The 25583-nt window shown below is 37.7% G+C and overlaps 4 protein-coding genes across 5 annotated transcripts; 3 read left to right on the forward strand and 1 right to left on the reverse strand.

Moving 5' to 3' along the window:
• Window positions 1-1016: 1016 nt before the first annotated feature.
• LOC121801803 (protein transport protein SEC23-like) lies at window positions 1017-6255 on the forward strand. Its single transcript, XM_042201215.1, has 5 exons — window positions 1017-1862; window positions 2205-4019; window positions 5584-5700; window positions 5790-5861; window positions 5954-6255. The coding sequence occupies exons 1-5, from the start codon at window positions 1404-1406 to the stop codon at window positions 6080-6082; spliced, it is 2592 nt and encodes an 863-aa protein (XP_042057149.1). The 5' UTR covers window positions 1017-1403; the 3' UTR covers window positions 6083-6255.
• An 848-nt stretch (window positions 6256-7103) lies between these two features.
• On the forward strand, window positions 7104-12522 carry LOC121801804 (uncharacterized aarF domain-containing protein kinase At5g05200, chloroplastic-like). Of its 2 annotated transcripts, none has more exons than XM_042201216.1 (11): window positions 7104-7264; window positions 7373-7481; window positions 7971-8113; window positions 8372-8485; window positions 8909-9097; window positions 9202-9357; window positions 9867-10132; window positions 10215-10312; window positions 11423-11601; window positions 11989-12105; window positions 12178-12522. In XM_042201216.1, exons 1-11 carry the CDS (start codon window positions 7196-7198, stop codon window positions 12340-12342), a joined length of 1605 nt encoding a protein of 534 aa, XP_042057150.1. In that variant the 5' UTR covers window positions 7104-7195; the 3' UTR covers window positions 12343-12522. The 2 variants fall into 2 exon arrangements, with proteins under 2 accessions (XP_042057150.1, XP_042057152.1); XM_042201218.1 differs by having other exon boundaries at window positions 8372-8480; window positions 8943-9097.
• Window positions 12523-14236: 1714 nt separating this feature from the next.
• LOC121805074 (quinone oxidoreductase-like protein 2 homolog) lies at window positions 14237-16572 on the forward strand. The gene is made up of 5 exons (XM_042204827.1): window positions 14237-14660; window positions 15360-15468; window positions 15571-15662; window positions 15753-16011; window positions 16096-16572. Exons 1-5 carry the CDS (start codon window positions 14314-14316, stop codon window positions 16324-16326), a joined length of 1038 nt encoding a protein of 345 aa, XP_042060761.1. The 5' UTR covers window positions 14237-14313; the 3' UTR covers window positions 16327-16572.
• Window positions 16573-17749: 1177 nt separating this feature from the next.
• On the reverse strand, window positions 17750-23778 carry LOC121801805 (eukaryotic translation initiation factor 3 subunit A-like). The gene is made up of 14 exons (XM_042201219.1): window positions 23642-23778; window positions 23227-23300; window positions 22370-22851; window positions 21864-22079; window positions 21383-21751; window positions 21268-21297; window positions 20870-21097; window positions 20620-20781; window positions 19814-20035; window positions 19525-19731; window positions 19232-19438; window positions 18990-19070; window positions 18680-18881; window positions 17750-18486 (listed from the first exon to the last, which is right to left on the reverse strand). Exons 2-14 carry the CDS (start codon window positions 23270-23272, stop codon window positions 18053-18055), a joined length of 2886 nt encoding a protein of 961 aa, XP_042057153.1. The 5' UTR covers window positions 23273-23300; window positions 23642-23778; the 3' UTR covers window positions 17750-18052.
• Between the last annotated feature and the right edge of the window lie 1805 nt (window positions 23779-25583).

Consider the following 25583-nt stretch of genomic DNA (forward strand, 5'->3'; position numbering starts at 1 on the left):
TTGATTGAATTTGCAGCTGCGGATGACTTTGAGCACACAGAACCACATATAATATGGAGTAGATTATTTTATTTTTTATTTACCAAGATTTAGTTTGTACGTATAAAATAGAACTTTGAAGAGGAGCCTAAAAAGCCAGTTTAGTCGATTTTAATAGAATAAATGCTCTATTTTTAACTTTAGGACAATGAAGATGAATTAAATACATAGTTTACCAAATATTTAACCTCGTTTGGATGAAAGTCGGTTATCTGTAATACTCTAGGATATAATACAATTGTACTTTCATAAAACAACAGGGGATGATTTAAAATTGTACTATTTGAATTAAAATATTACAAACAAAAATAATTGTCTGAATAATCATGAAATTAGATGAAACCCACTTTTTTCCGACTAAGTAGTCGGGAAAAACATGAAATTAAGATTTATTTCCAATTATTTAACGACAAAAAAAATCTAATCACCACGTATAATATATTATTGATATTTTTAAATAAAAATTATTTATTGATATTTTTTAATAAAAAATATAATTTTTTTATGAATAGAACGACAACGTTATACTGATTTACGAATAGACGACTGTTGAATTTGCAGGTAATTTCAGCTGCCATAACATATAATTTCATAAAAAATGAGTAGTATGAGACAATTCATTTTAAAATAATTTTAAAATTGCAGGATAAGTCTTATTTAATCAAATTTTACTGATCCCTCCATCCCACAAGATGACACACTTCCCTTTTTGATTTGCTCAAATCCAATCACGTTTTAATTAAATATTCAACTCTCTTTCTCTCTCAATTTAATACTTACACCTACATTTTATCCCTTTAATTAAAGACATTAACCAATAACTCCTAACATCTCGTATCGACTAAGAAATGCGTCATATTAGTTAGTTGGGAAGGAGAGAGTAGTACTTTTGTTTTCTTTTTTTTTAATAATAATCTGAACAAATACGGGCAGAAAAATAAAAATAGAAAAATTAAAAGAGTGAAACGGAGAAGATTTACAAAGTAAATGAAATGAGTTGGGGTTGATTCAACTCTTGACGACGAAATCCTCAATTGCGAAGCGAGTTCGAGCATTCGAACCCTAGCGTGATTGCAAATGCAAATGTAAATGTAATTGCGATCATTCATTTTCGTCCGATCCACCTCCTTTGCGTTATGTTACAGTGATATCACGCTCAATCCGCTGCTGTCGAGCTGAAGGAAGATCGGCTGGGTTTTGCCGTCAAATTCGGCGTTTTTTTTCATCGGAAAAACTTCCACACACCGATTCTCGCCGCCAGTCGATCGATCTGATCCATAATTCATAGGCTTCATTGAAGGCTAACTAGATCTATCATTCAATTTTTCAGAATTGGGTGGGAAAGCAGTGAATCCTAATCCCTAATGGCCAATAGACAGCAGCAGTCTTCTTCTTCAAGCGGCGGCGGCGGCGGTTACTCCTCTACTGTTTCACCTCCTAATTTAGATGCATCGAAATTGGGAGGAGGATTCGGTGGTCCACCTCCCCCGGCGCTGATACAGCCGAATCAGATACCTTCTCCGTCGATCAAGACCCCGAATTTGCCGTCTCCGGTTAATGGGATGCCTCTTCCTCATTTGAGCACTCCCCCTGGCCCTCCTATGTTTTCATCGCCCCTCCAGCCGGCTGCTGTGCCTTTCAGGACCTCCCCTGCAACTCCTCAGCCCATTGCCCCTTATTCATCCAATTCCTCCTTGCCCACCTCTTCCCCATCCTCCCGCAATTTCTCAAATGGGTCGCATCATCAGACTTCCGATCTTACGGAGGAGCTCACCTTCGCCCCTCATGCCGACTCTCCCAATCTTCTTTTTTCCGCTCACAAGGTATGTACTCTCTATGTTCAAATTTCTGAGATATGAACCTTATGAATATGAAAATTGCTTATGAAAGTTGGGATTGTTGAAACTGTATCACAAGTTCCCATGTGAATTCCAGATTGGTGTTATTGCATATATCTTCCGAGTCTGAATTGCTTTATTGGAGTATAGTTTTGCGTTCAGTACTTCAGTTATGAATGTAAATCCTGATTTAGATAGCTGGATTCTTCCATTTGAATATGAAGACCATGATGCTATGCTATACTTAACGGGGAATCTAAGATATGCATCTTCAATTTGTTTGCACAGTCCCCTTTTGTTAATTATAGCTTGCTGCTAATCTCACAGGTGTTAAAACAAAAGAAGCTAGCAAATGTACCCAGTTTGGGATTCGGGGCTATAGTTTCTCCAGGCAGGGAGGTTTCACCAGGGCCTCAGATAATTCAGCGTGATCCACATCGTTGCCAGAATTGCGGAGCTTACGCCAATCTATACTGCAAAATTCTACTTGGTTCAGGCCAGTGGCAATGCGGAATATGTAGGAATTTAAATGGCAGTGAAGGGGAATACATAGCCCAAAGCAAACAAGATCTCAGAAATCTTCCAGAGCTATCATCTCCTCTGGTTGACTATATCCAGACTCCCACCAGAAGACCTGGTTACGTTCCAGTATCAGAATCTAGGATATCGATTGTTCTGGTGATCGATGAGTGTTTAGATGAACAGCATGTACAACATCTACAGAGCTCTTTGCATGCATTTGTGGATTCACTGCCCCCAACAACAAAACTTGGAATTGTACTTTATGGTCGCATGGTGTCAGTGTATGATTTCTCTGAAGAATCAGTGGCATCTGCTGATGTACTTCCCGGTGACAAATCACCAAGTGAGGACGCCTTAAGGGCATTGATCTATGGCACTGGTGTATATTTGTCTACCCTTCACTCTTCTCTTTCTGTAGCGCATGCAATACTGTCGTCATTGACACCATATAAACTGAAGCTGCCTGAAGTTCAGAGAGACCGTTGCTTGGGCACTGCAGTGGAGGTTGCCTTGGCAATAATTCAGGGGCCATCTGCGGAAATGTCAAGAGGAGTAGTTAAAAGGCCTAGTGGAAATAGCCGAATAATTGTGTGTGCTGGTGGACCATGTACCTATGGCCCTGGTTCAGTACCTCATTCTCTTAATCATCCAAACTATTTGCACATGCAGAAATCAGCTTTGAAATGGATGGATAATCTAGGTTCAGAGGCTCATCGGCGCAATACAGTGGTTGATATACTTTGTGCTGGGACATGTCCTGTACGGGTTCCTCTACTGCAGCCTCTTACAAAATCTTCGGGAGGCATTTTGATTCTTCATGATGATTTTGGGGAAGCATTTGGTGTGAATCTGCAGAGAGCATCTTCAAGGGCTGCAGGTTCTCATGGTTTACTGGAAATCAGGTGTTCAGACAATATTTCCGTCAGTCAAGTGGTGGGACCTGGTGAGGAGGCCCATGTGGATAGCCAAGAATATTTTAAGAATGACACTGCTGTTGCTGTTCAGATGCTGAGTGTTGAAGAAACCCAAAGTTTTGCAGTGTCAATGGAGAACCGTGCGGATATCAAGAGCAATTTTGTGCACTTTCAGTTCGTGATTAAGTTTTCAACTGTTTATCAAGCTGATATCTCGAGAGTGATAACTGTTCGACTTCCGACTGTAGATAGTGTTTCGGCTTATCTAGAGAGTGTACAAGATGAGGTGGCAGCTGTTCTTATCGGTAAAAGGACTCTTTTGCAAGCCAAATCCTTTAACGATGCTCTTGATATGAGGCTAACACTTGACGAGAGAATTAAGGATGTTGCAGTGAAGTTTAGTTCCCAGGTGCCAAAATCAAAACTTTATCGGTATCCTAAAGAGCTGTCGCAATTGCCTGAAATCTTATTTCATCTTAGAAGAGGCCCTCTGCTGGGAAGTATACTTGGTCATGAAGATGAGAGGTCTGTTTTGCGGTCTTTATTCCTTAATGCTTCATTTGACCTATCCCTTCGTATGCTAGCGCCTCGCTGTCTAATGCATCGAGAAGGTGGGACTTTTGAGGAACTCCCAGCATATGATCTTGCTATGCAATCCGATGCTGCAGTTGTTCTTGATCATGGCACTGATATCTTCATTTGGCTGGTAAGCCTTCTAGTGACCTTATCTAAATTTTTGCATTTGGGTGATGATATTAGTCTACTAGATCGAAAAGGTCTTAAACTCTTAATTACTCCTATTTGATAATTTCTTGAGGATCAATATTCAATACATAATTTATTTAGATATCTTGATTTTGCAACTGCATGGTCTTCATTTGCCTCGATGATATCTTAAGCTCATTAAATGTAAAAAGTGCAGATTTAAGCTCCATCATATGGTTGTAATCATGCTCAAGTTATATCCCTACCACATTCATGTTCTGTTAGGTCATTGGGATGCAAATATGTACGAGTTATATTACTCTATGCATTATAATATTACTTCTTGTATCACAGAGACATATTGTAGTAGTAGAAGATTGTGATAATAACATATATAAGCTCACAACCACAAGACTGGGCATCTCTTAAGCAATACCATAGTAAGGTGCTTTTTTTGAAATTACTTGCTCAAGTATTGGGTTCCTTTGTATTCGTCCTCTCGGAGGGATATTTGTCGGTGCGACACAGAATGCATGGATCACCGCTGAATAAAAGGAAGATACAGGATAGGGTTCAAAAATCTTGAACAGGCCCTCGAAAAACTATAGGCAATAACACTAGAAAGAGAGCCCCTATAACCCAACGAGCAACTCGGATTCATGAACACCCAACGGGGATGTGACCCTCGAAAAACTATAGGCTAGAACGCTAGAAAGCGAGCCCCTATAAGCCCACGAGCAAATCACACGAATGTGTTCGGGTAGAATGATGCCACAACCAAGGGGGGTGATTCTGGTGAATCGATTAATAAGTCAGGTTACTTCCAAGAACCGACAGTGCTCGAGAAATGAAGGGAGAATAAATCTTGCAAATATGTTTTATGTGATTGATCAGAAGTTTTCTTCGGTCATTACATGAGGGCTTCTATATAGGCTTACAAAGTTGTGTTCGCCAGACCTGACTCATGAAGGTGGCATGGGACATGTCAGTTCCTTTGTCAGATGTGTAAATTGTGGCATTGCGCCTTGGTGCCAGGATTCAGATGCTGTTGTAGGTCTTTGTATCTTCCGCAAGCAGGTCTGGGGATCCTCGGGTCGGGTTGCAGAAGCAATGCCAGCCCTGTGGCTGAGGTCAGAACTGACACGGTCACACTGAGTGCAGGTGCCAGGTCTCCCTCTCCTCACCTGACTCAGAAGTTGGGTCCAGTTCCTCACCTGGCGCTGAAACCAAGTGTATAAATCACTTCTGGCGATGTGGTCAAGTCTGTCTTAGATGCCTTGTGCTTCACAGTCCGAAATGTTGATCTAAAAGCACACATCACTTTTCTGGCACTCATTTTCTAATAGCTAGATCTGTATGGTGTTAGATTTTATTATTGTTTCTGGTACTCCTTTTGACAAATTCTGCTGAAGAATGGGGTACTTATTTACCTTCTTTCCTGGGATAAAATACTGCTTCCACCTTTTGATACTGCAAAAAATACAAAGAACCTAACACTAGACAGATTGCTTTTCCTTTACACATCCAAATCCAAGGATGTCTCTTCTTACCGCTATTTTTTTCAGGGTGCTGAACTTGCTGCACAGGAAGGAAAGAGTGCAGCAGCATTGGCTGCTTGTAGGACATTGGCTGAAGAGCTAACCGAGTTGCGTTTTCCAGCTCCTCGGATTCTTGCATTTAAGGTAAGCGAGCAGGTTATATTGAAAATGCAAGTAGTTGTTCTCATGGGAATTCCATATTAACCTAGGATATATGTTTGTGTCCGTTACAGGAGGGGAGCTCTCAGGCTCGATATTTTGTAACTCGATTGATACCAGCACACAAGGATCCTCCTTATGAACAGGTATGTTTGCAATTCCAGCTTCTTGTTTGTTTGTTGAAGTGAATGTGTGAAATAAGAATGATATAGTGATGGGGTGTGAGTGGTGATTGCAGGAAGCAAGATTTCCTCAGCTTGGAACGTTGAGTGCAGATGAAAGAACAAAGCTAAAGAGTAGTTTTGTTCACTTCGATGATCCGAGCTTCTGTGAGTGGATGCGAAGCTTGAAAGTTTTGCCCCCTTAGGCTAGCTATGACGATTTTTTTTATAAAGATGATCAATAATGATTCTCATTTATCCCGTGGCCATTTCAATTAAGTTTTGTTTCTATGTCCGACTAAGAGAACTAGTTTCTCTCATACATCACATTTTGCCTTGTATTTTCATAGTCCTCTTTTGGATTCTCAGTTTCTTTTCATAATAGGCTACACAAGCTCATCTTGGCGTTATACTTTACTCCCTCCGTTCCATAGTAATAGAGTCATTTTGCCATTTTGGTACGTTCCATAGTAATAGAGTCATTTCCCTTTTTAGTAAAAGTCAACACATTTTTCCACACCTACTTTACTCTCTCTAACTTTTTTCTCTCTTCATCTCTCTACCTTTTTCATTTTCCGCTTTATTCCCCCTTTACTTAACTCACCTAATACATTTTTTCTTAATCTTCGTGCCGAAAAGAAACGCCTCCATTACTATGGAACGGAGGGAACGGAGGGAGTACTAAATTTATTACCATGACCCTATTTTTCAAATAATGAAAAACATCAACAATATATTATATGAAGGAGACTAAATATTTTAATTATGAGAAAATAGTGAATAAATTCTAATTTCATGGTGTTTCCAACTGATTTATAAAGTTGCAGGGCGAATCAAAATTTAACCAAAATAATTTTCCAAGCACCAAAAACATTTTGCTGAGACATTTTCTAGTACTAGTAGATGGTAATTACTAATTACTTAAACACAAAGACATTTTTTAGTAAATGCCGTCATATGATGAGAAAAATTGACCATTTATCTTAATTTTTAGTACTGTATTAAATTAACCATGAACATTATAAATTTGCTTTTATTTCAATTTTTTATTTTATACTCATGATTGATTAATTTTATAAATAAATTTAATTACTACTTTGTAATAACAAAATGAATACTGTTAACGGAGTAGTATTATATAAAGAGGAGAAAATATAAATACCCAAAAAAGATGTTTTCATAAAAATAGGCGCGAGACGTGGCCATTTCCATTTCACTATTCTTTTTCTTGTGAAATAAACTAATCTAATAAATAAATTCCATAATTCTAATTTGTAGTGAAAATAAGCAAAATCATCACACTCTTGAAGAAATCAGAAATGGCCGGAATTTCAGTGATGAGGAGCGCCGCTTCCGGCCGTGTTCCTATCATCATTCATCACGCTCAGGTTCCTTCAACTTTCTTCCTAATTGCCTACCACGGCTCATTCCTCTTCACTCTCAACTTCAATTTTGTTTTTGATTCTCTAATTTTCTGGTTGTGTATATGCTTTCAGTTACCTGTGTCCACGCGCTTATCAACTAGGAAGCTCAAATATGGCCCTAGTAAATTTCATGTTATGGCGCGTTACGCGCAATCGCAGGATTTCTCCACCCGTCTTCAAGGTAATACTAGTATATTGTTATTATCTAATTCAGATGCTAGTTTTTAAGCTTTTCTTATTTTATTTGTATTGATTCGAAATAGTTTTGAGAGTAGCTTGATTGTTTAATTTTGGTGGCTGGAGTCATGATTTTGAAACGTTCAATAACTTTCGCGGAGTTAGAATTGATTATTGCTGTGACTATTTCTTAATTGGGGGTTGATTGAGGAAAATGGGGAGTCCGTACATGTTGATTCTGAGCTCTACTGAGTTCGTGCAATTCTACTGAAGGTGCTCCGCTTGTGTTTGTGCAGTAAGGCTGCTGTTGTGATTGTGATCATTGCTTTTGCTTAAATGGGGGAATTGACTGTTTTTTATGTCTTAGAAATTTCATAGACTGGGTGATCAGATGATACTTTCTTTTCTTAATTGTGTGTCCGGCTAGTGTGTTTTTTACTCATTCATATTATTCATGTACTAGAGTGAATAGAAAAGGATGGTATTGTTGCAGATAGTATGCAGAACTTGCCCAAGCTTCTGGAGGATATAGTCCAGACATCAATAAATACAGGTCCTCGTGGGGCACTTAGGCTAGCTCAAGGTATCCAAGCAGTTATAGGTGTTGGCAGCGAGTGGGTGGCTGATGCTTCGAAGGTGATGCTATCAGATCATCTTTTGATTTTTAATATTTTCTTCTGTTGGATGCTATCCAATGTTTCCTGTAAATTAGTTTGAAGTTAGCTCATCTGAAGACATACTCCCCCTTGCTTCTCATTCCTTGTGGATATCATCATGCATGTATCATTGCTTGCAGTATAATTACGAAGCTCTGTTCGAACTTTACGATCTTAATTCTTTTAACTTTTTGGCATCAATATTGACATGAGTTCTAATGCTCTTTTACATATGTAGGCAGCAAATTCATCCAGTGGATTAGCAGCTGATTTACAGCTTGGCTTATTGTCACCTCTTTATTTGAGGAAATTATTTGAACGTTTGGGTGCAACATATATTAAACTAGGTCAGGTAAGTGGACAAAACGTATGTGTGATTGTGTTCTTATGTCTGTTTTCTTTTAATCTCATTTTCAGTCACTCATAGAGGTAGGTAATGCATTATGAACAAAATAAATATACTCAATCAGCTTTCTCCGTTCATGTTTATCAATAGACTATAGAGCCCTGTCAGACATTGATTAAGGCAGAGTACCAATTTCCCTGCCCAAACAAATTTTCTGGATCAGCTTGCCCTCTACTTGACTACTGTGAAATATGAAATCCTTATCACAGTGTTCTTCTATATGCAGCTAATAAACAGAGTGGTCCTATACTGAAAAACTTTAGTTTTTGATTTCGTGTGCCTCTGTAACTATTTATTGCAATTTTCAATATCATCTCCACACATAAGAGAAAAAGGTCGCTTATAGATCCTAAAATTTTGAGTATGCAGTTCATAGCATCAGCACCAACTTTGTTTCCTCCAGAATATGTCCAGGAGTTCCAGTATTGTTTTGATAGAGCTCCTACGATTCCATTTGAAGACATTCAAGCAATTCTTCGTCAGGAGTTAGGGAAGCCTATTGATACCGTCTTTGAATTTGTTGATCCTACTCCAGTAGCCTCTGCTTCCATAGCGCAGGTTGGTTTCAGTGTAATTGTTTTTTATACTTGTGTAAAATGGTATGTTAATGTATTCAGTCTTAAAACTTCTGTCAATGCCAAACACCACCTTTTAATTTTCAGGTGCATGGTGCCAGGATAAGGGGTACTCGGGAGGATGTTGTTATAAAGGTGCTAAAACCAGGGATAGAAGACATCTTGGTGGCAGATTTGAACTTTGTGTATATTGTTGCACGCATTTTGGAGTTTTTGAGTCCCGACCTTAGTCGAACATCTCTGGTAAGGTATTTTTATGGGTTAAAACACTGTTTTAGCCCCATAAAATTCCAGGTGTCAATTTTTTCCTAGTAAATCCATAATGAAATTGCATACCGAAAAATTAGGCATCAGAGTCAATTTTATCCCGATGCCATTTTTCTGATGCTGAGAAACACAATAATAAATTTAATGATGTGGAAAATTGAAACAATAACATCACATTCAGATATTTGAGCAGAAATGACACTCATGAATTCCGGTTGCCCACTGTATTTCTAGGCACTGAACCTATTATTGGGATAAATAATGTGTTAGCGTTATTTCTATATGGTTCTGTACATATATATAAGGCGTAGTGGTTTTCTTTCCTTTTATTTTCTAAAAAACAGTTATAACTTATAAATTTATTCATTTTTTTATTCTTCATGCATATTCATCTAAACAAATGTGTGATTGAATAAACTCTTCTTTCTTCATTTTTGTATTAAAATGCACGAGGTTTCCTTTTAATACTGAAGCAGCAAGTGTAGGTTGCTATTGTGAAAGATATTAGGGAGTCAATGCTGGAAGAAGTTGACTTTGAAAAGGAGGCTACAAATATTGAGTCTTTCAGGAAATATTTGGATTCTATGGGACTCACGAGGCAGGCTACTGCTCCAAAAGTCTACCAAGAGTACAGTACTAAGCGGATTCTGACAATGGAGAGGCTTTATGGAGTCCCTCTCACAGACTTGAACTCCATAAATTCACTTGTCTCAAATCCTGAGACTAGTCTTATAACTGCCTTAAATGTCTGGTGAGATTCAAAGACATTGCTTGAGCTTAGTAGGAGAAATATATCCTCTGTTCTGTGACTGATGATCCATTCTTCTCTCTAGGTTTGGTAGCTTGCTTGCTTGTGAAACCTTCCATGCAGACGTGCATGCTGGCAATCTATGGTTACTGCGTGATGGCCGCATTGGGTTCCTTGACTTCGGTATACTTATAATTTTATTACTTCAGTATCTTTTTCTCTTCGCCATTGACTTAAAATCTGTCAGATGTAGTGTTATTATTACTGTCTAAATATGGAACTGTTATATGCATTTTTTCATTTTTTTTTCTCTTTAGCCTTTTGTATCCTCTGCTGATGGATTTGACCACATTTCAAGAGCCTCATTAAAAGAGCTGAAAAAAATATATTTTCTATCATAAATTAAAAATGGTGACCTGCAGTCTATCTGTGTCTTCTTGATAATTTTTACGTAATGAGATTGTCTCTGCCGTAAAAGCCACTATTATTTCCTTTTAAAAACTTGTGTTGCGTGCACAGGCCAGTATGCCACAAACATGTGTAAACAACAAATTATCTCTGTGCTCTTAGATCTTCTCCTCCTACTCTGTAACAATACGAATATTTGGATTATTGGGAATATCAAGAGGATGCAAGTGTAATTTTTCTGCTCATAATCTTTAGATTATGGTTTGTTGGTGTATAATTTCTTAATTGCCTTTTTCTTATGGAAATGGATTAATCAAGCTACAGTATTAGTCAACTAAAGCATTATACAATTCCTTTTTAAAATTACTCCCTCCGTCCCCAAAGAATATGCACTTTGGGGACGGCACGGGTTTTAATATAAATTTGGTAAAGTAAGAGAGATATAGAGAGAAAAAATAAGTAAAGCATTGTTAGTGGAGAATGGGTCCCACCTCATTAGAGAGAAGAGACTTTCCAAAATTAGAAAATGTATATTCTTGTGGGACGGACTAAAAAGGAAAGAGTGCATATTCTTGTGGGACGGAGGGAGTACTATACTAACTAAAGCATTACGACGAGTAATAACTGCTTATTCTCTTGTATAGATTTTATATCGTAATAGGGATACCAACAAAAGTGAAATGATTGTACTAGTTTGGTTCTTTATGTTATTCATCGGACTCTTATCTGAAAAGTAACTTCAACCATTGTTAAGTCTTGGATCTTATTTTCCGGTTATCCTCCTTATATTTGTAGGTCGAATTGACACATGGCCTCTGATTGTTAGATTTCTAATGCTTAACATTTTCCCCTTCAAGTTCAAACATAGTATGATTTGTTAAACAGGAATTGTTGGTCGAATTTCTCCTAAAACATGGTCTGCTATGGAAGAATTTCTGGAATCACTAGCAACTGGAGAATATGAATCCATGGCATCTTCGTTGATTGATATGGGTGCTACGAGCACTAATGTAGACTCTAAGGCATTTGCAAGGGATCTTGAGAAGATATTCTCCTCCATACAGGCAAGCATTTACGTCGCTTGCACTACAGTATATACGTTTCACAATTTATATTTTTGATATAAATGCAAATTCAGTTAATTCATGGAGGTGGCATATCTGCTCTCAAGATTTCTGACCTTTTTTAGCAGTGTTGAACTCTTGAGTGATTATCTGCCCTTTTATGACTAATAATGTTGAAATAGTTTAACCGCGTCTTCAAACTATGAAGCATAGGGAGGAAAGGTTGGACATTGAAATTGAGGCCCGGAAGAGGCTACATGTCATCTTGACTGAATCCATAAGAGGCCTCTTTACGTGAAATGTGAAATGGGATCTACAGAATTGTAGAATTAATTTGAGAGTTCCACAATGTGGATGAGGTAACATATATCTGGTAAATTTGTGCAGGACATGGATACAGAGATCATCGTTGCTGCAGCAAGGGATGCTAATACGAATGCAACTGCAGTTTCTGCGAATGTTGTTGTTGACGAAAGACAAATGAATGCCCTGTTTCTTGATTTGGTAAGATAGATATGATTAAGTGTTTTTGAATACTCCATTTGCTATTTTGATTGATGTGGTGTAAGTATATAGGTGCGCGTTAGTGAATCATACGGTCTGAAATTCCCCCGGGAGTTCGCACTTCTGATGAAGCAGCTTCTGTACTTTGACCGGTACACGCGACTCTTAGCTCCCAGCATGAACATGCTGCGCGATCAGAGGATTAATATCGTTTCCAACAAACCATCCACGTTTTAGACTTGAAACCAATGTAACTAGTTTGTTGTAACTTGTAATTATCATCAAAACCTTCGTGTTTCCTTTGGCCAAGTTTTTTATTCTAGCTGAATTCTAAAACATGTACTTGCTTCTGCTGTAAAAGAACAGCACTCAGATTTCTTGACTATCTATACAAACTATACTACTCCCTCCGTTCAATAGTAGTAGATGCATTTTTTTCGGCACGGAGATTAAGAAAAATTGTGTTAATTAAGTTAAGTAAGAAATGAAAAATGTAGAGAGATGAGGAGATAATAAAGTAAGAGAGAGTATGTGAAAAGAAATGTGTTGACTTTTATTAAAAAAAGGAAATGACTTCACTACTATGGAACGAATTAAAATAGCAAAATGATTCTACTACTGAACGAAAGGAGTACCTTTTAGCATAAAGTGAAGAGACTACTTATTTCAAAATGTAACAATATAGTATTAATATGAAGTTTGCTTATTTAATACTCCCTCCGTCCGCGAATAGGAGTCCTGTTTTTTCATTTTAGTCCGTCCACGAATAGGATTCCCGGTTCACTTTTACCATACATGGTAATAGGGTCACACCTTCCACTAACTCATTCCACTCACATTTCATTTAAAACCAATATATACAAGGTGGAACCCCTATTCCACTAACTTTTTTCCACCAACTTTTCTTAACATTTCTTAAAACTCGTGCTTCCAAAGAATGAGACTCCTAATGGCGGACGGAGGGAGTACCTCCCTATTCCACAGCTTAAATGTCTCATATTGTTACTTCTACTAAAGTCTTTATAAGTGAACACCACATTCAAAAAATAATCTAACACAAATAAAATCAATCATTTACCAATTATATTTCGAGTACTCAATAGTAAATACTCCCTCCGTTTTTTAAAAATAGCTACTCTTTCCATTTTAGTACGTTTCAAACTTTCTATTTTAGGAAATCTTTACACCTCTGTACATCAATTTATTTACCACTTATACCTAGGGATGTCAATCGGGCCGACCCGTCGGGTTTCGGGCCAACCCTACTCGGGTTACAGGTCAACCGGGTGCGGGCTAATCGGGTTGTGATTTCTTTCGGGTTATAAAAGTTCAACCCTAACCCTAAAGCTCGGGTTTCGGGCTAGCCCAACGGGTTAATCTGGTTGTTACCGATAATATTAACATGCGATCAATCCAATAAATAATGATTAAACTTACTAATATTCATACAATGTAAAACATTTAATTATGATATGTTTGAGATATATGCTTAAACTCAATCATAAACATGATCAAATACTAATATTTGGGATATTTCGTGGAATTTTAATGCATGTTTTAGAAATTTAAATATTTTTTTGAAGTTTTTAATTTATTTATCAATTATTATATTAATAAAAATTTAATATATAATTTGTATATTTAATATAAAATTAAAAGTTATTTTTTAGTTAAAATTAATCAATGAAGTGTCGAATTATGAGTAAAAAAATAGAATAATAGAAATTTTATCGGGTTTTTGGGTCAGTCCATCGGGTTTTCGGGTCTGGCACTAACGGGTTGCGGGTTAATCGGGTGCGAGCTAATCGGGTTTTGATTTTATCGGGCTAGAAATTTCCAGCCCTAACCCTATAAATTTGGAGGGCTATTCGGGTCAGCCCACGGGTTACGGGCTACATTGACATCCCTACTTATATCACTACAATTAATAATTTAAAGTGGGCTCCATAATCCACTAACATTAATTCTATTACTTTTTTTATCTCCATCTCTCATACTTTATCAATTTTTCTCTCCCTTTTTCTTATTTGTCAAATTATGCATTAAAATCTGTGTGGTCAAATGTCCCTATTTTAAAAAAAAAATAAAAAAACGGAGGGAGTAGATATTTTGTCTTAACCGTCAGCTTTGTAGACTACATCCAAAAAGAAATCAAAATACAAGACTTGATCTTGATGCGTTGAATTTAGAGATAGACACGATAAAAAAATGGAAGCTTTGGTATGCAGAAAGCTCGGTGATCCGACAGTCGCGCCGGAGGGGAGTGACGACTCCGCCCTGACCCTCTCAAAGGCCCACCCAATCCCCCAACTGAATTCGCCCACATCGGTGCGAATCCGAGTGAAAGCAACCAGCTTGAACTTCGCCAATTACCTCCAAATTCAGGGCAAGTACCAAGAGAAGCCGCCGCTGCCCTTCATTCCTGGATCCGATTACTCCGGCACCGTCGAGGCCATCGGAGAAGGCGTCTCTAAGTTCAAAGTCGGCGACCCCGTTTGCTCCCTTGCCGCCCTCGGATCGTTCGCCCAATTCGTCGTCGCCGATGAATCCGAGCTGTAACCGTTTCTATTCCGATTCTCAAAATTGGCTGTGAATTGTTGATGTCTTGGTTGTTTTAATCTGTCTGAGCTGAATTATAATGTGATTAATGGTTTTTTGGGTGTCTGTTTTATTAAATTGATTTTGATTTTGATTTTGATTTGTGGTTTTGAGTCATCATTTGCTTTGAAAGAGTTTGTCTCTGTGTATTATGTACCATTAGAGCATGTATTTTCTCCGTCTCACGTTACTTGAGTCGTTTCTTTTGGGCACGAGATATAAAAGAGTGGCATTTAGTTAAGTGGAGAGACCATGGTACTTGATTCGTTTCTTTTGTACACGAGGTGTAAGAAAGTGGTGTTTGATAGTAATTAAGTGGAGAATTCGAGATGGAATAAAGTCTGAAGGAGAATAAAAGAGCGGGAATAGAGAGTGAAGTATGATAGAGAAAAAATGTAAGAAAGATTAAATGCGTATGACTCAAGTAACTTGGGACGGGGGGAGTATTTTGTGAAAATATATTTGTGATTAAGAGACTTTCAGAATAATTTGTGTAAACTGATTTACATGTGCTTCAATGCAAAGCTTGTCTTTAGCATTTAACTGTATTTTCTGTATGATATATGTTTGCAATCAACTAACACTTCCATCTTTTTTTTGCATTTATATGATGGCTAGTGTAGTTAAGTTAATTATTTTGATATTTCATATTATAGGTTTTTGGTGCCTAAAGGGTGTGACTTGGTTGGCGTTGGTGCGTTTCCGGTTGCGTATGGTACATCTCATGTGGCACTTGTTCATAGAGCACAACTAGGTGCCGGTCAGGTAGTGCAGAGAACTTGTTCATTGAGCATGGCCAAGGGAATCTTGAGTTTCCCTTTGTTTGTTCAAAATGGTGATATATTTGTGATGGAAAATTGGGTGCAGGTATTGATGGTTCTTGGTGCTGCTGGAGGAGTTGGTGTTTCTGCGGTACAAATTGGCAAGATCCGTGGTGCCACTGTTATAGCCGTAGCTAGGTAAAGTAACACAACGAGCGAGAGAGAGAGCTAGTATGTATTGTCTATTGATATGATTGAGTAGTACTAATCAGTTGAATAATTGGACAGGGGGGTTGAGAAGGTGCGGTTCCTCAAATCATTGGGCGTTGATCATGTCGTTGACTTGAGCAACGAGGATATGACTCAAAGCGTGAAGGGGTTTCTCAAGGCTAGAAAGCTTAAAGGGGTGGATGTTCTGTACGATCCAGTGGGAGGGATGCTCACGAAAGACTCGTTGAAGTTGCTTAACTGGGGAGCGCACATCCTGATCATAGGGTTCGCAAGTGGAGAAGTGCCGATAGTCCCAGGAAATATCGCACTTGTTAAGGTAATGTAATGTAATGTAATGCCTGCTTGTTATATCAGAAAAGAGAGAAATTGATGAATGGTTTTCTCATCTCTCTGTTTGCAGAACTGGACAGTTCATGGACTGTACTGGGGGAGCCATAGGATACATCGACCACGTATTCTCGAAGACTCGCTCAAGGAACTGCTGTCTTGGCTAGCTGATGGCTTACTGACTGTGAAAATATCCCATACTTATAGCCTCCCTCAGGCAAATCTTGCTTTTGCTGCCCTCAAGAATAGAGAAGCAATCGGAAAGGTTTTGATTGTGTTTGATGAGGCCACCCCCAAGCTGTGATGCCCATAAATGGACAATGTTCGACCGCAGAGGCCCGGTGTGTGGTAATATTCGAAACGTGACGTTGCCTGCTGCGCGTCGAGGGATAAAAGTAGACATTACAGTTTGGGCTATAGTTGGTGGCTCTGGAAATAAGTCTTCTTCTTTGTTTGTGTTTAAACTGTTAGTTGAAACTACAGTATGATTGCTAGATTGTTTCTGGGCAGAAAATTATCTTCAAGAAATCATAATACTATTACTACTTCATATGAATGTTTAGCTAATGAAATTGATGGTGAATTTCTTCATGGGAATAATTATTAAAGGCTAGCTTAATGTGTTAAGGCCTTCAAAACCAGTTTCTTTTAGTATTTTTATAAAAAAAATTAACAGTTTTGAATTGCTGAAAGGCGATAACTAATGGAAATTATTGTGGTCTATCATATAATCCCTCCGTCCCACTTTAGGAGTCCCGGTCACTTTTGCGCACTCGTTTTGTAAAAATCATAATAACATTATTCTCTCTCTTACTTTACTATTTCTCTACTTTAACTATTTATTATGATTTTTACAAAACGAGTGTGCAAAAATGACCGGGACTCCTAAAGTAGGATGGAGGGAGTACTTTATATGAATAATTTGCCGGTGGAATTAAAGCCCATACCAAAGCTTTGATTTGCTCTCCCAGCATACATTCCGGACATCCGGGAAAAGCATGAAAAAAACGGGCCGAATGGTACAATCCCTCCGTCACCTCAGAATGAAGGGGATGATATCGTAGTTCTTGGTACGTGAAGATGCATTGTTAAACCTAAATCCATTTCTTTTTCCATTGAAGTCAAACCTAAACATGTGCTTGAGATATAGTTTCCATCTATATCCTTTTGAGGTAGGTTTGGTTTCTAATCCCGATTTGAATAGGAGTACATCTTGTTAATGTGTCTTCAATAATCCACGTCTAATAGTCATAAACATCTCATTTATCAATCTTAATCCCAAAGTTCTGCATACTCTACTATTTTCCTCAACTTCAACTATCCTCTTAAATAAACACTTCAAGATTGATAACAATTTTAATGTGAAATTGATAAAATAAAATAGAGAATTGAGAAAAAATAATAAAAATAATACTATTAATATAGTTTAATCCACACATCATTACTAATCATTAGTAGTGTAATATGAGTAAAGTTTCAAAAACATTACTCCCTCCGTCCCATGTTACTTGCACTGTTGTTTTTCGACTCGTCGCAAACTCCCCTTACACTATATATAGTTTAAGTTAGAATTAATACATTTAATTAATATGTTAGATTAAGTTAAGAGCTCCTTTATTAAATGATGTCTCAATAAACTTAAAATTCTAATTTAATTACACTAAAAAATCAATCCCAAATTTACGGCCTAAAATGAAAAGTGCGAGTAACATGGAACGGAGGGAGTATTAAACAAACTAAAATGACAAGTATTTCTTTAAAGACAATGAGAATATAAAAGTAGGAAGGGAATACAAATAATAGTAGCATAGGCACGAATCGATTGTGTTTATGCGGGTATAGTTAGGCAGTTGAAAACAAATAAACCCATCCATAGGTGCATATGCAAAAACAGACACAAACTCAAACGTCTAACCAACCTTGAGGCCAACAAAATTACACGTCGTCTCTCCCAAAGAGCCTCAAAACTGCGCATCCTTAAAACCCATGGTTCAAAAACTGAGCACCCAAGTCTCGAGACGAGCAGCGCATCAACGTCTTCTTTCCTCCCTAGAAGACATCCAAGTCTTCGCACCACCAGCAGCAGCAGGCCTGCGATCATCCCGCCACCTGTCACCAGCTGGAGGTTCCGCCCGGCTGCCACTGGACCATTTGTCAGTGGCTGGAGGTGGGGCTTGGGCAGCCGCCTCAGCACCTGCTCTTCTGAACGTCGGGACAAACTTGGCAGGTCCAGGCGCAGGTGCGGCTGCAGCTGCAGCTGGGGCAGCAGTAGGTGGTGCATCGGCTGGGCGTGGAGCAGAAAGATCAGCCTTGGGCAGCACAGGAGCAGCTGATCTGCCAAAGAGCTCTTCCCTCCGCTGCCTTTCTTTCTCTTCCAGCTCCCTCTCTCTTTGCCTCTGCTTCTCAGCAATTTCATCCAGCTTGGCCTTACGCTCAGCTTCCTCTTTCTTTCGCCTCTCCATCTCTGCAATATCCAGTGAGCGAAAGACAAGTAACGTATTAAAATCAACTCAAGTGAAGGAGTCTAGTTTCAAGCACAACAAAAATAACAGACAGTGTGACAAGGCAGGTAATGCCATGGAGGGTGGTTGGAGACCTAGAAACAAGAGCTACTATGATCTGAAAAACAGTTTCAGACTTTAATAGAAAATAAGTACCTTCAAGCTTCCGAGCCTCCTCCTCTTCACGGGCTTTTCTCTGCCTCTCCTCTTCAGTCTGAAGGAAATATATGATTTTCCTCTTAGCTTCCCTTTCCTCTTTACGTGACTGGATAATGTTGCTGATCGTCTCTTCCCTTTCCTTCCTAAGTCTGTAGTGTTCAGCTTTCCTACAATTTACAACACGTTCTTGGAAAACATTCTGCACATGACCAAGAAAATATGCCAATTAGATACAGCATAGAAACAAAACAAGATTTTCACAAGGCCAATCGCTTGCTACAGAATATATAGAATGCTTCAAAAAAACCTTGTTCTCCAAGATCCTGCTGAGCCTTCTTTTCTCCTCCAGGTCTCCAGCATGGCGTTGTCTACTTAAATCAACCTCTCGCTGTATCCAGAAAAGAGGAAAAACAAATAAATGGAGTAAATTTTTATGTAAATTCAATTATAAGTACAAAAATCATTATTATCATCACAGTGCAGAGAATCTCCGGTGAAAAGGAGCACTAATAGATGAAGTTTCCACCAAAGAAGACGACAAATTCAGACCTGCTGCTCAAGCTCATGATGAACCTTCTCATCTTCTAAGCGCTTCTGAAATGTAGCTTCAATAACTGGGGCAGCCTCTTCCCTTTTTGCTCTCTCCAAATAATCCATCGTTTTTCCAAGCTTCTGTAGCCTTTTCTCCATCTCTTGCTTCTCCCTGAGCTGCTCACTAACAGCTAGGTCCATCAAAGACTTCTTGGTTAGCTTTTCCTGAATTCATATAAAATTTGTTAATTAGAAAAATTAAGGTCAGCAAAACATCAAAGAGATCTATCGAAAGGAATCAGTTCACTCACCCCCTCTAAGACTGTTTTCTTTCCTTTCTTCTTTCCCCGCTTTTCAGCTTCCTGCAGTAATGCTTGGGCTTCCTCAAGCTCACGTTCTTCTATTTCCCGGCGAATTCTTTGATTCTTCATTTGCTCAAATTCTATGGCAAGCCTTTTCTGCTCTGCCTCTTCAGTTATCTTCTGTAATTTCAGCTTCTTTGCCTCCTCCTCTCGTTCCTATGAATATAAAAGTCACATACTGAATTAGAAATTAAACAACTCACTCACACAAAGCCATCACAATAAGTCAATGACATACCATCTCTAACAGCTGCCGCTCTTGTTCTTCTTTGCGCTTTTCAATTATTGACTTGCGCGCAAGCAGGCGTTTGTGTTCTTTTTCAACTACTTCTACTAAATCCGAAAGTGATTCCCCCAATTTAGGTGTTCCCTTCCCAGGAGTGTATATCATGACCCTTGACTTGCTAAGGGATTCAGCGAGAGTGGAGAGGTGATCTTGTAAACCTTCTGACTCTAGACTCTGAAGAGAAAACATTCATTCACAGCATTCAATGGAGACCATGAAGGAAAAACACAGGGAATAGAACATGGAGGAGGAAATTCAAAACAGAAGAAGTTCAAAAACTTTAAATGCCGAGAGTGGAGAGGTGATCTTGTAAACCTTCTGACTCGAGACTCTAAAGAGAAAACATTCATTCACAGCATTCAATGGAGACCATGAAGGAAAAACACAGGGAATAGAACATGGAGGAGGAAATTCAAAACAGAAGAAGTTCAAAAGCTTTAAATGCCGAAGTATGCCCGGAGGGTATACACACTAGAAAGTAGGCAGTAGGCACTCAATTTGTTGTAGGCAACAGGAAGTTGGAAAAAAAGGAGTTTAATTATCTTGCAAAGGTTTGGCCCCTAGTGGACCTGACTACTGACAGGATGGTGTGGAAGGATATTGGTCATTCCAAGATGTAAGGGGAAATTAAAAACTGGGAGGAGCATTCAGTTTCACAGAACAAAAATGGGAACTGTAGCATCAGGGTGATAATAGTACGCTCAATTGGCCAAGCTCGGTATGCAAACTCAGAAAGATAAAAAAGGTTAGATGGTTACCTTGCTACCAAAGAAAATTGCACCCTTCCTGTAATTCACTTTCATTGATAAGAAATTATTTTTGACTGCATCAACAGAGATCTTCTCCACCATCGGGAAATCAAAAAATGGAATTATATTTGATAGGTTTTCAATGGTTATAGTCTGATACACCTGTGAGACCTGGATATATAAACCACAAAAAAGCACAATTATAATGTAAGATACCGAAAGTGTTCCACAGGAAGTCGCATGACATCGTAATACATACCCGCTGAAGTAACCTAAGAGCAGCAAGCTTCTCCAGAGAAGGAACATACTGAGACAGGTGTACTTCTGGAACTGAGGAAGCAGAAGCAAGTTTGCCTCCAATTTTTGAAATTTTTGTTAGCAGGGGCTGTACTTGCAGTGCTAGGTGTAAAGGGAGAAATTCATGTTCCAAAATATGGTAAAGATCCTTCACCTCCTGAGTTACACAGTTCATAACACCTTTGGCCACCTGAAATGTATGTCCAAGAGACTTAAGAATGACTGAAATGCCAAAAAAAAGGGTATAAAAATGTAAATCTACACAATCAATTTTTTATCCACTAAGGTATATAGTAGGATCTAAACTTCAAAACAGTAGGCCTAAGCAATAATTTAAAATGATAAACGATTGTAGCTTACCAAATCCAAGAGCAGTGAGGACCGGGAAAGCTGAAAAAGAATAAACAGATAGTTACATAATCAACAAATTAAAATAATATCACAAAGCAAAATATATAGCCACGAAAACTATTACCACTTCTCTGTTCTCTGGTTTTGACTCAACATCAAATGCAATAAGGTTTGCCACTCTGAAATTTCGTTCTTTCTCATTTCCAAGCTCCAAATGAGATGCTCCATACGAACGATCATAAGGGGTTACTGAGAGTGCAGCTAGGACAGCAGATGAAGCTATCATCTGCAGGTCCTTGTGATTCAGGTTCTTGTTAAAGCTTTTCTGGAGTGAGAAAAGCTTAAGCCATGCATAAGCATGATAAAGATGGTTGGATGACATCCAGAAGATTTCTGAAAGCTTAGAATAGTATACAACCATCAATGAAGATTTAGGCGTTTTTTTAACCATGCACATCAATCCAAATATGTCCTCAATAGAACGAAAGGCTTCCTGCAAATCAGAAGTAAAAAATGAACTTAGAGAAAATTATAACGATTGCACAAGTAAGTTATTAGCAATACCTAGGTGCATTTATGGGCAAAAAAACAGATAACTTACTAACCTGCCAAAGCTCGAGCTCAGTTGCAACTTTCAGTTGCTCAAATCTGGTGTCCAGATACAACTGCAAACTCTCAGCAAGAGTAAGATCAGGTCTATCTCTCTGGTCCCTGTATTTGTTGAGGTTTGCAAGGTGATTCCTGATTATTTCACATAATCTCCGAAACTCGGTAGTCCGTTTGTATTGTTTGCAAAATTGGAAGGCACGATGTGCAGTCATCTGAATATTCAAAATTAGAAGATCGATGAATATCATGCTAACACAGATTGCCAAATAAAAAAATGACCGACAAATAAGAACATAATATGGCTCATCAAATAAGAACATGAAACTTTTTATACATGCCATTGAAAACAATGTTAAGAAAACACTAATATATGAATAAAATAAACCTCTACAAAATTAAGACAAAGGCAGGATCATGCATATACTACAAAATAGTACTACAAAATGAATATAAACAGTACTACAAAATGAATATAAACTATAAGTAAAATGAAGAAACTTACAGCATACAGGGCTTCCAATCTTGAGTTGTTGCGCAGAATTTCAAGAACACTTCTATATGTCTCCCACAAGAACTTAAACCAGGGAGTGACAAGCTCCCTGTCTGATCTGTCCTTCCCTTTTTCGCCACTAACATAGCTCAGAAGCAGATCTTCAGGCCTTTTATCTGCTTCTAAATCATCAACATCTAAAGCCTCTTCCAAGGCCTGTGCTTGGCTACGTGCATGCTCAGCTTTCTCGGTGGACAACTGCATGAAATGCTTTATCACTTCCTCCAATGAAGATATGTTGACCTGTTGGCAGATACCACGGTATTGGATAAGGCCATCCTTGGCATGTCTTCCCCTCCTCATGTCAACACACAGCTCCACATACTTGAACATTATTTTTTCATGAGTTCTTGTCCAGGCTCTATACCTCCTCGAGGTAATAAAACTATGAAGAGCCTCAAGTGCTTCTTGCTTTTGTCCAACATTGATCAACTCTGCATCAGCATATATACATGTCAATAACTGCTGTGGAAAAAAATACCATCTACAGCTCTATATAAAAAAATTATCCCCTTAGTTTCTTCTCTGAGTATTGGACTTGAGGTATATAACAAAAGTATAACAGCTCAATTTTAAAAGCAATTCCCTCCAACCCTTCACACCTCACACACAGTAAGAACGACCACTGGTTAATTTCCAATACTTCAATTATTAAGAAATTAAAAAAGGTTAATCCCAAGCTCCCAACATATTACCATATATTTCAATGTCTAGGTAAAATGACAAGAAAAAATTGTCAAAACACCAAGATGCACACTGATTTTTATTTGCAGGATAACAATAGATGTAACAGCTTCTTTGTAACTTACCTTCGGCACGCTTTAAGGCATTCTCAGGTCTGGCAAAAGTAGCCATATTGGAAGACAATCCAACTGTTGGTACTCTGCAAAATTGAAATAAAATCAACAATTGAATCATATACGTCGCGATACCGATGATAATCAGAAGAGCATAGTGGTCACCACAATAGCCAATCCAAAAGGAACAAAAACAAAAGGCTGATTGCAGCAGATTCACCCTTCAATTAGAAATATACTGTTACTTATACGGCTTCTCCTCTCTTAAAACAAGGATAACGCTTTGATTGAGGTAAATAGCATGTTTATGGACTATCGGAACGAGAAACATCAAATTCTTCAAATTTATGGCTCAGTAGAACAAATTACAGATTTTCACAGCGAGAAAACAAAGTCGATTTTGCCGATTTTTACGATTCATACTTACACGCTGAATGTGGAGGTGAATCTCGCGTCGGCGGCCGCAGCAGCGGCTACGAGATCGACGGGCGGCGGCGGCGGCGGATCTGAACACCCCGTGCGAAATGTAGTAGGGTTATGGTATCGGGAAAAAAATATGACAATATCTATAAGAGTATATAAACAATAATACATAGCATATAATAGGATTATTATTTATTGATAAAACGAAAAAAATTTAATGTGAAGAATATATATAATGAATATAAATTATTCCAAAAATGCATAAATACACACAAAAACACAGGTATATGATTATTTTGTGTTAGAGTATGTATGATATTGAATACTCAATGCCCAATAAATATCTTGATTGACACAAATTTTAATAAATTATTTGACGTTTTAAATAATTAGAAAAAATCAGTAAATATATAAATCCTACTTTTATATTAATCTTCTACAGTTATGGAAAATGAAACACTAATGAGGATGAACGATATAAGATTTTGAAATGTGGAAATATATGAAAATACTTTTAATGGGTTGAGATTTGAGAAACAAAGCATCTCAAATATTAATATAAAATAAAAAATACATCAAATTATAGAGATTTCTCATAGTAATACTTTTTCCTATCATGATGATAAACATGAAACATGCAAAGTTCATGACTTCGTCTATAGATTAGAGTTCATTCTCTAGTATACTACTATTACTTAGTAGAGCACAAAGCAAAATACTTAAATTTAATCCCAAATAATTTTTTAGTGTGATTGTTGAAAACTCACCGCCACTATAAAAATTCAATTCAACTAATATTGATTTTAAAAATAGAAAATATTGTATGAATTATAATATTTTCCATAAACTTTATAATTTATCTTAAAAATCATAATTTTTGCTTGAATTCTAATAAACTTTAAAATTAATCTTAAAAATCACAAAAAAATTTAAGTGTGTAATTTTCCCAATCCGTCTTAAATAGTTCTTTTTACCATGATTTGATCTTATGTGGCCCGATGTAAATACTGTAACTTAGTTTGAAAATTGAATTGTACATGATATTGTGTTATCTCGTTGCCCTAATTCTTAAATTTGTTGAATAATATGAGCCTAATATGAAAACATGTCTCGTAATTCTGACAAGTATGGATAATGACCCATCATAAAATTTTGACATTAATCATAAAATTTGTGATTTTTTTAATACCAATTTTAAAATTTATGAAAAATACTAAATTTTGGCCAAAATTTTATGATTTTTATGACAAATATCACTTCAATTAATTAATAGTGAACAGGTCTCATTGTTGAAAGTGTGAGAAATGAGGAGGAAAGACTTTTAGCTTTTCATTTCCAAGGCTTATGGTCTTTCACCTAAAATAATATCCAAATGTTTTATGAGGTGCCTTAATGCCAAGATCTTTCATATGGTCTCCTCTGTCTTAAAAACAGGTGGGTCTTAGAGATGAGAAAGACACCAACAAAAGCATTCTATCTTTTCTACAACTCTCTATATCTTAGTGTGCAATTTATGAGCATTTCATCTTTCATGACGTTGCACCAATCCGTAAACACTAGTCGGAGCATATCTCATCCTGCGGAGAATGGATACCTTGATTGGACTTGAAGAAGACTATAGTTTGTTATCTTGTTAGAGCATCTCCAGTGGTTCTGGACATGCAATAGCCCTCCCATAGCCTTGCCACTGCCACACCATCAGCACTAAAATCCTCCTGCCACATCATCTGGACATGCAACTGGACATGCAATAGCCCAGCCACATCACTCAATTATGAAAAACAAACAATTAACAATCACACAAAATACGGAATTAAATATACGACACATATACGCGAAAATATACTATTTTCATTTAAATAAAAAAGTACATTTAAAAAAATACATAATTTTAAATAAAAACTAACGCCGTGCAATCCTCCGCGCCCACAACTCTTCAATTAAAT

The sequence above is a fragment of the Salvia splendens genome, chromosome 5, assembly GCF_004379255.2.
Source record: "Salvia splendens isolate huo1 chromosome 5, SspV2, whole genome shotgun sequence".
Lineage (NCBI taxonomy): Eukaryota > Viridiplantae > Streptophyta > Magnoliopsida > Lamiales > Lamiaceae > Salvia > Salvia splendens.

Coding starts and splice junctions, on each gene's coding strand:
- LOC121801803 (XM_042201215.1), top strand. CDS start 1,404: ATGGCCAATAGACAGCAGCAGTCTTCTTCTTCAAGCGGCGGCGGCGGC. Junction 4,020..5,583: donor CTGATATCTTCATTTGGCTG/GTAAGCCTTCTA, acceptor TATTTTTTTCAG/GGTGCTGAACTTGCTGCACA. Junction 5,862..5,953: donor AGGATCCTCCTTATGAACAG/GTATGTTTGCAA, acceptor TGGTGATTGCAG/GAAGCAAGATTTCCTCAGCT.
- LOC121801804 (XM_042201216.1), top strand. CDS start 7,196: ATGGCCGGAATTTCAGTGATGAGGAGCGCCGCTTCCGGCCGTGTTCCT. Junction 8,486..8,908: donor CATATATTAAACTAGGTCAG/GTAAGTGGACAA, acceptor TTGAGTATGCAG/TTCATAGCATCAGCACCAAC. Junction 10,133..10,214: donor ATAACTGCCTTAAATGTCTG/GTGAGATTCAAA, acceptor TCTTCTCTCTAG/GTTTGGTAGCTTGCTTGCTT.
- LOC121805074 (XM_042204827.1), top strand. CDS start 14,314: ATGGAAGCTTTGGTATGCAGAAAGCTCGGTGATCCGACAGTCGCGCCG. Junction 15,469..15,570: donor CACAACTAGGTGCCGGTCAG/GTAGTGCAGAGA, acceptor AATTGGGTGCAG/GTATTGATGGTTCTTGGTGC. Junction 15,663..15,752: donor ACTGTTATAGCCGTAGCTAG/GTAAAGTAACAC, acceptor ATAATTGGACAG/GGGGGTTGAGAAGGTGCGGT.
- LOC121801805 (XM_042201219.1), bottom strand. CDS start 23,272: ATGGCTACTTTTGCCAGACCTGAGAATGCCTTAAAGCGTGCCGAAG. Junction 21,752..21,863: donor CTGAGCTCGAGCTTTGGCAG/GTTAGTAAGTTA, acceptor TCTGATTTGCAG/GAAGCCTTTCGTTCTATTGA. Junction 19,732..19,813: donor AGCGGCAGCTGTTAGAGATG/GTATGTCATTGA, acceptor TTATATTCATAG/GAACGAGAGGAGGAGGCAAA.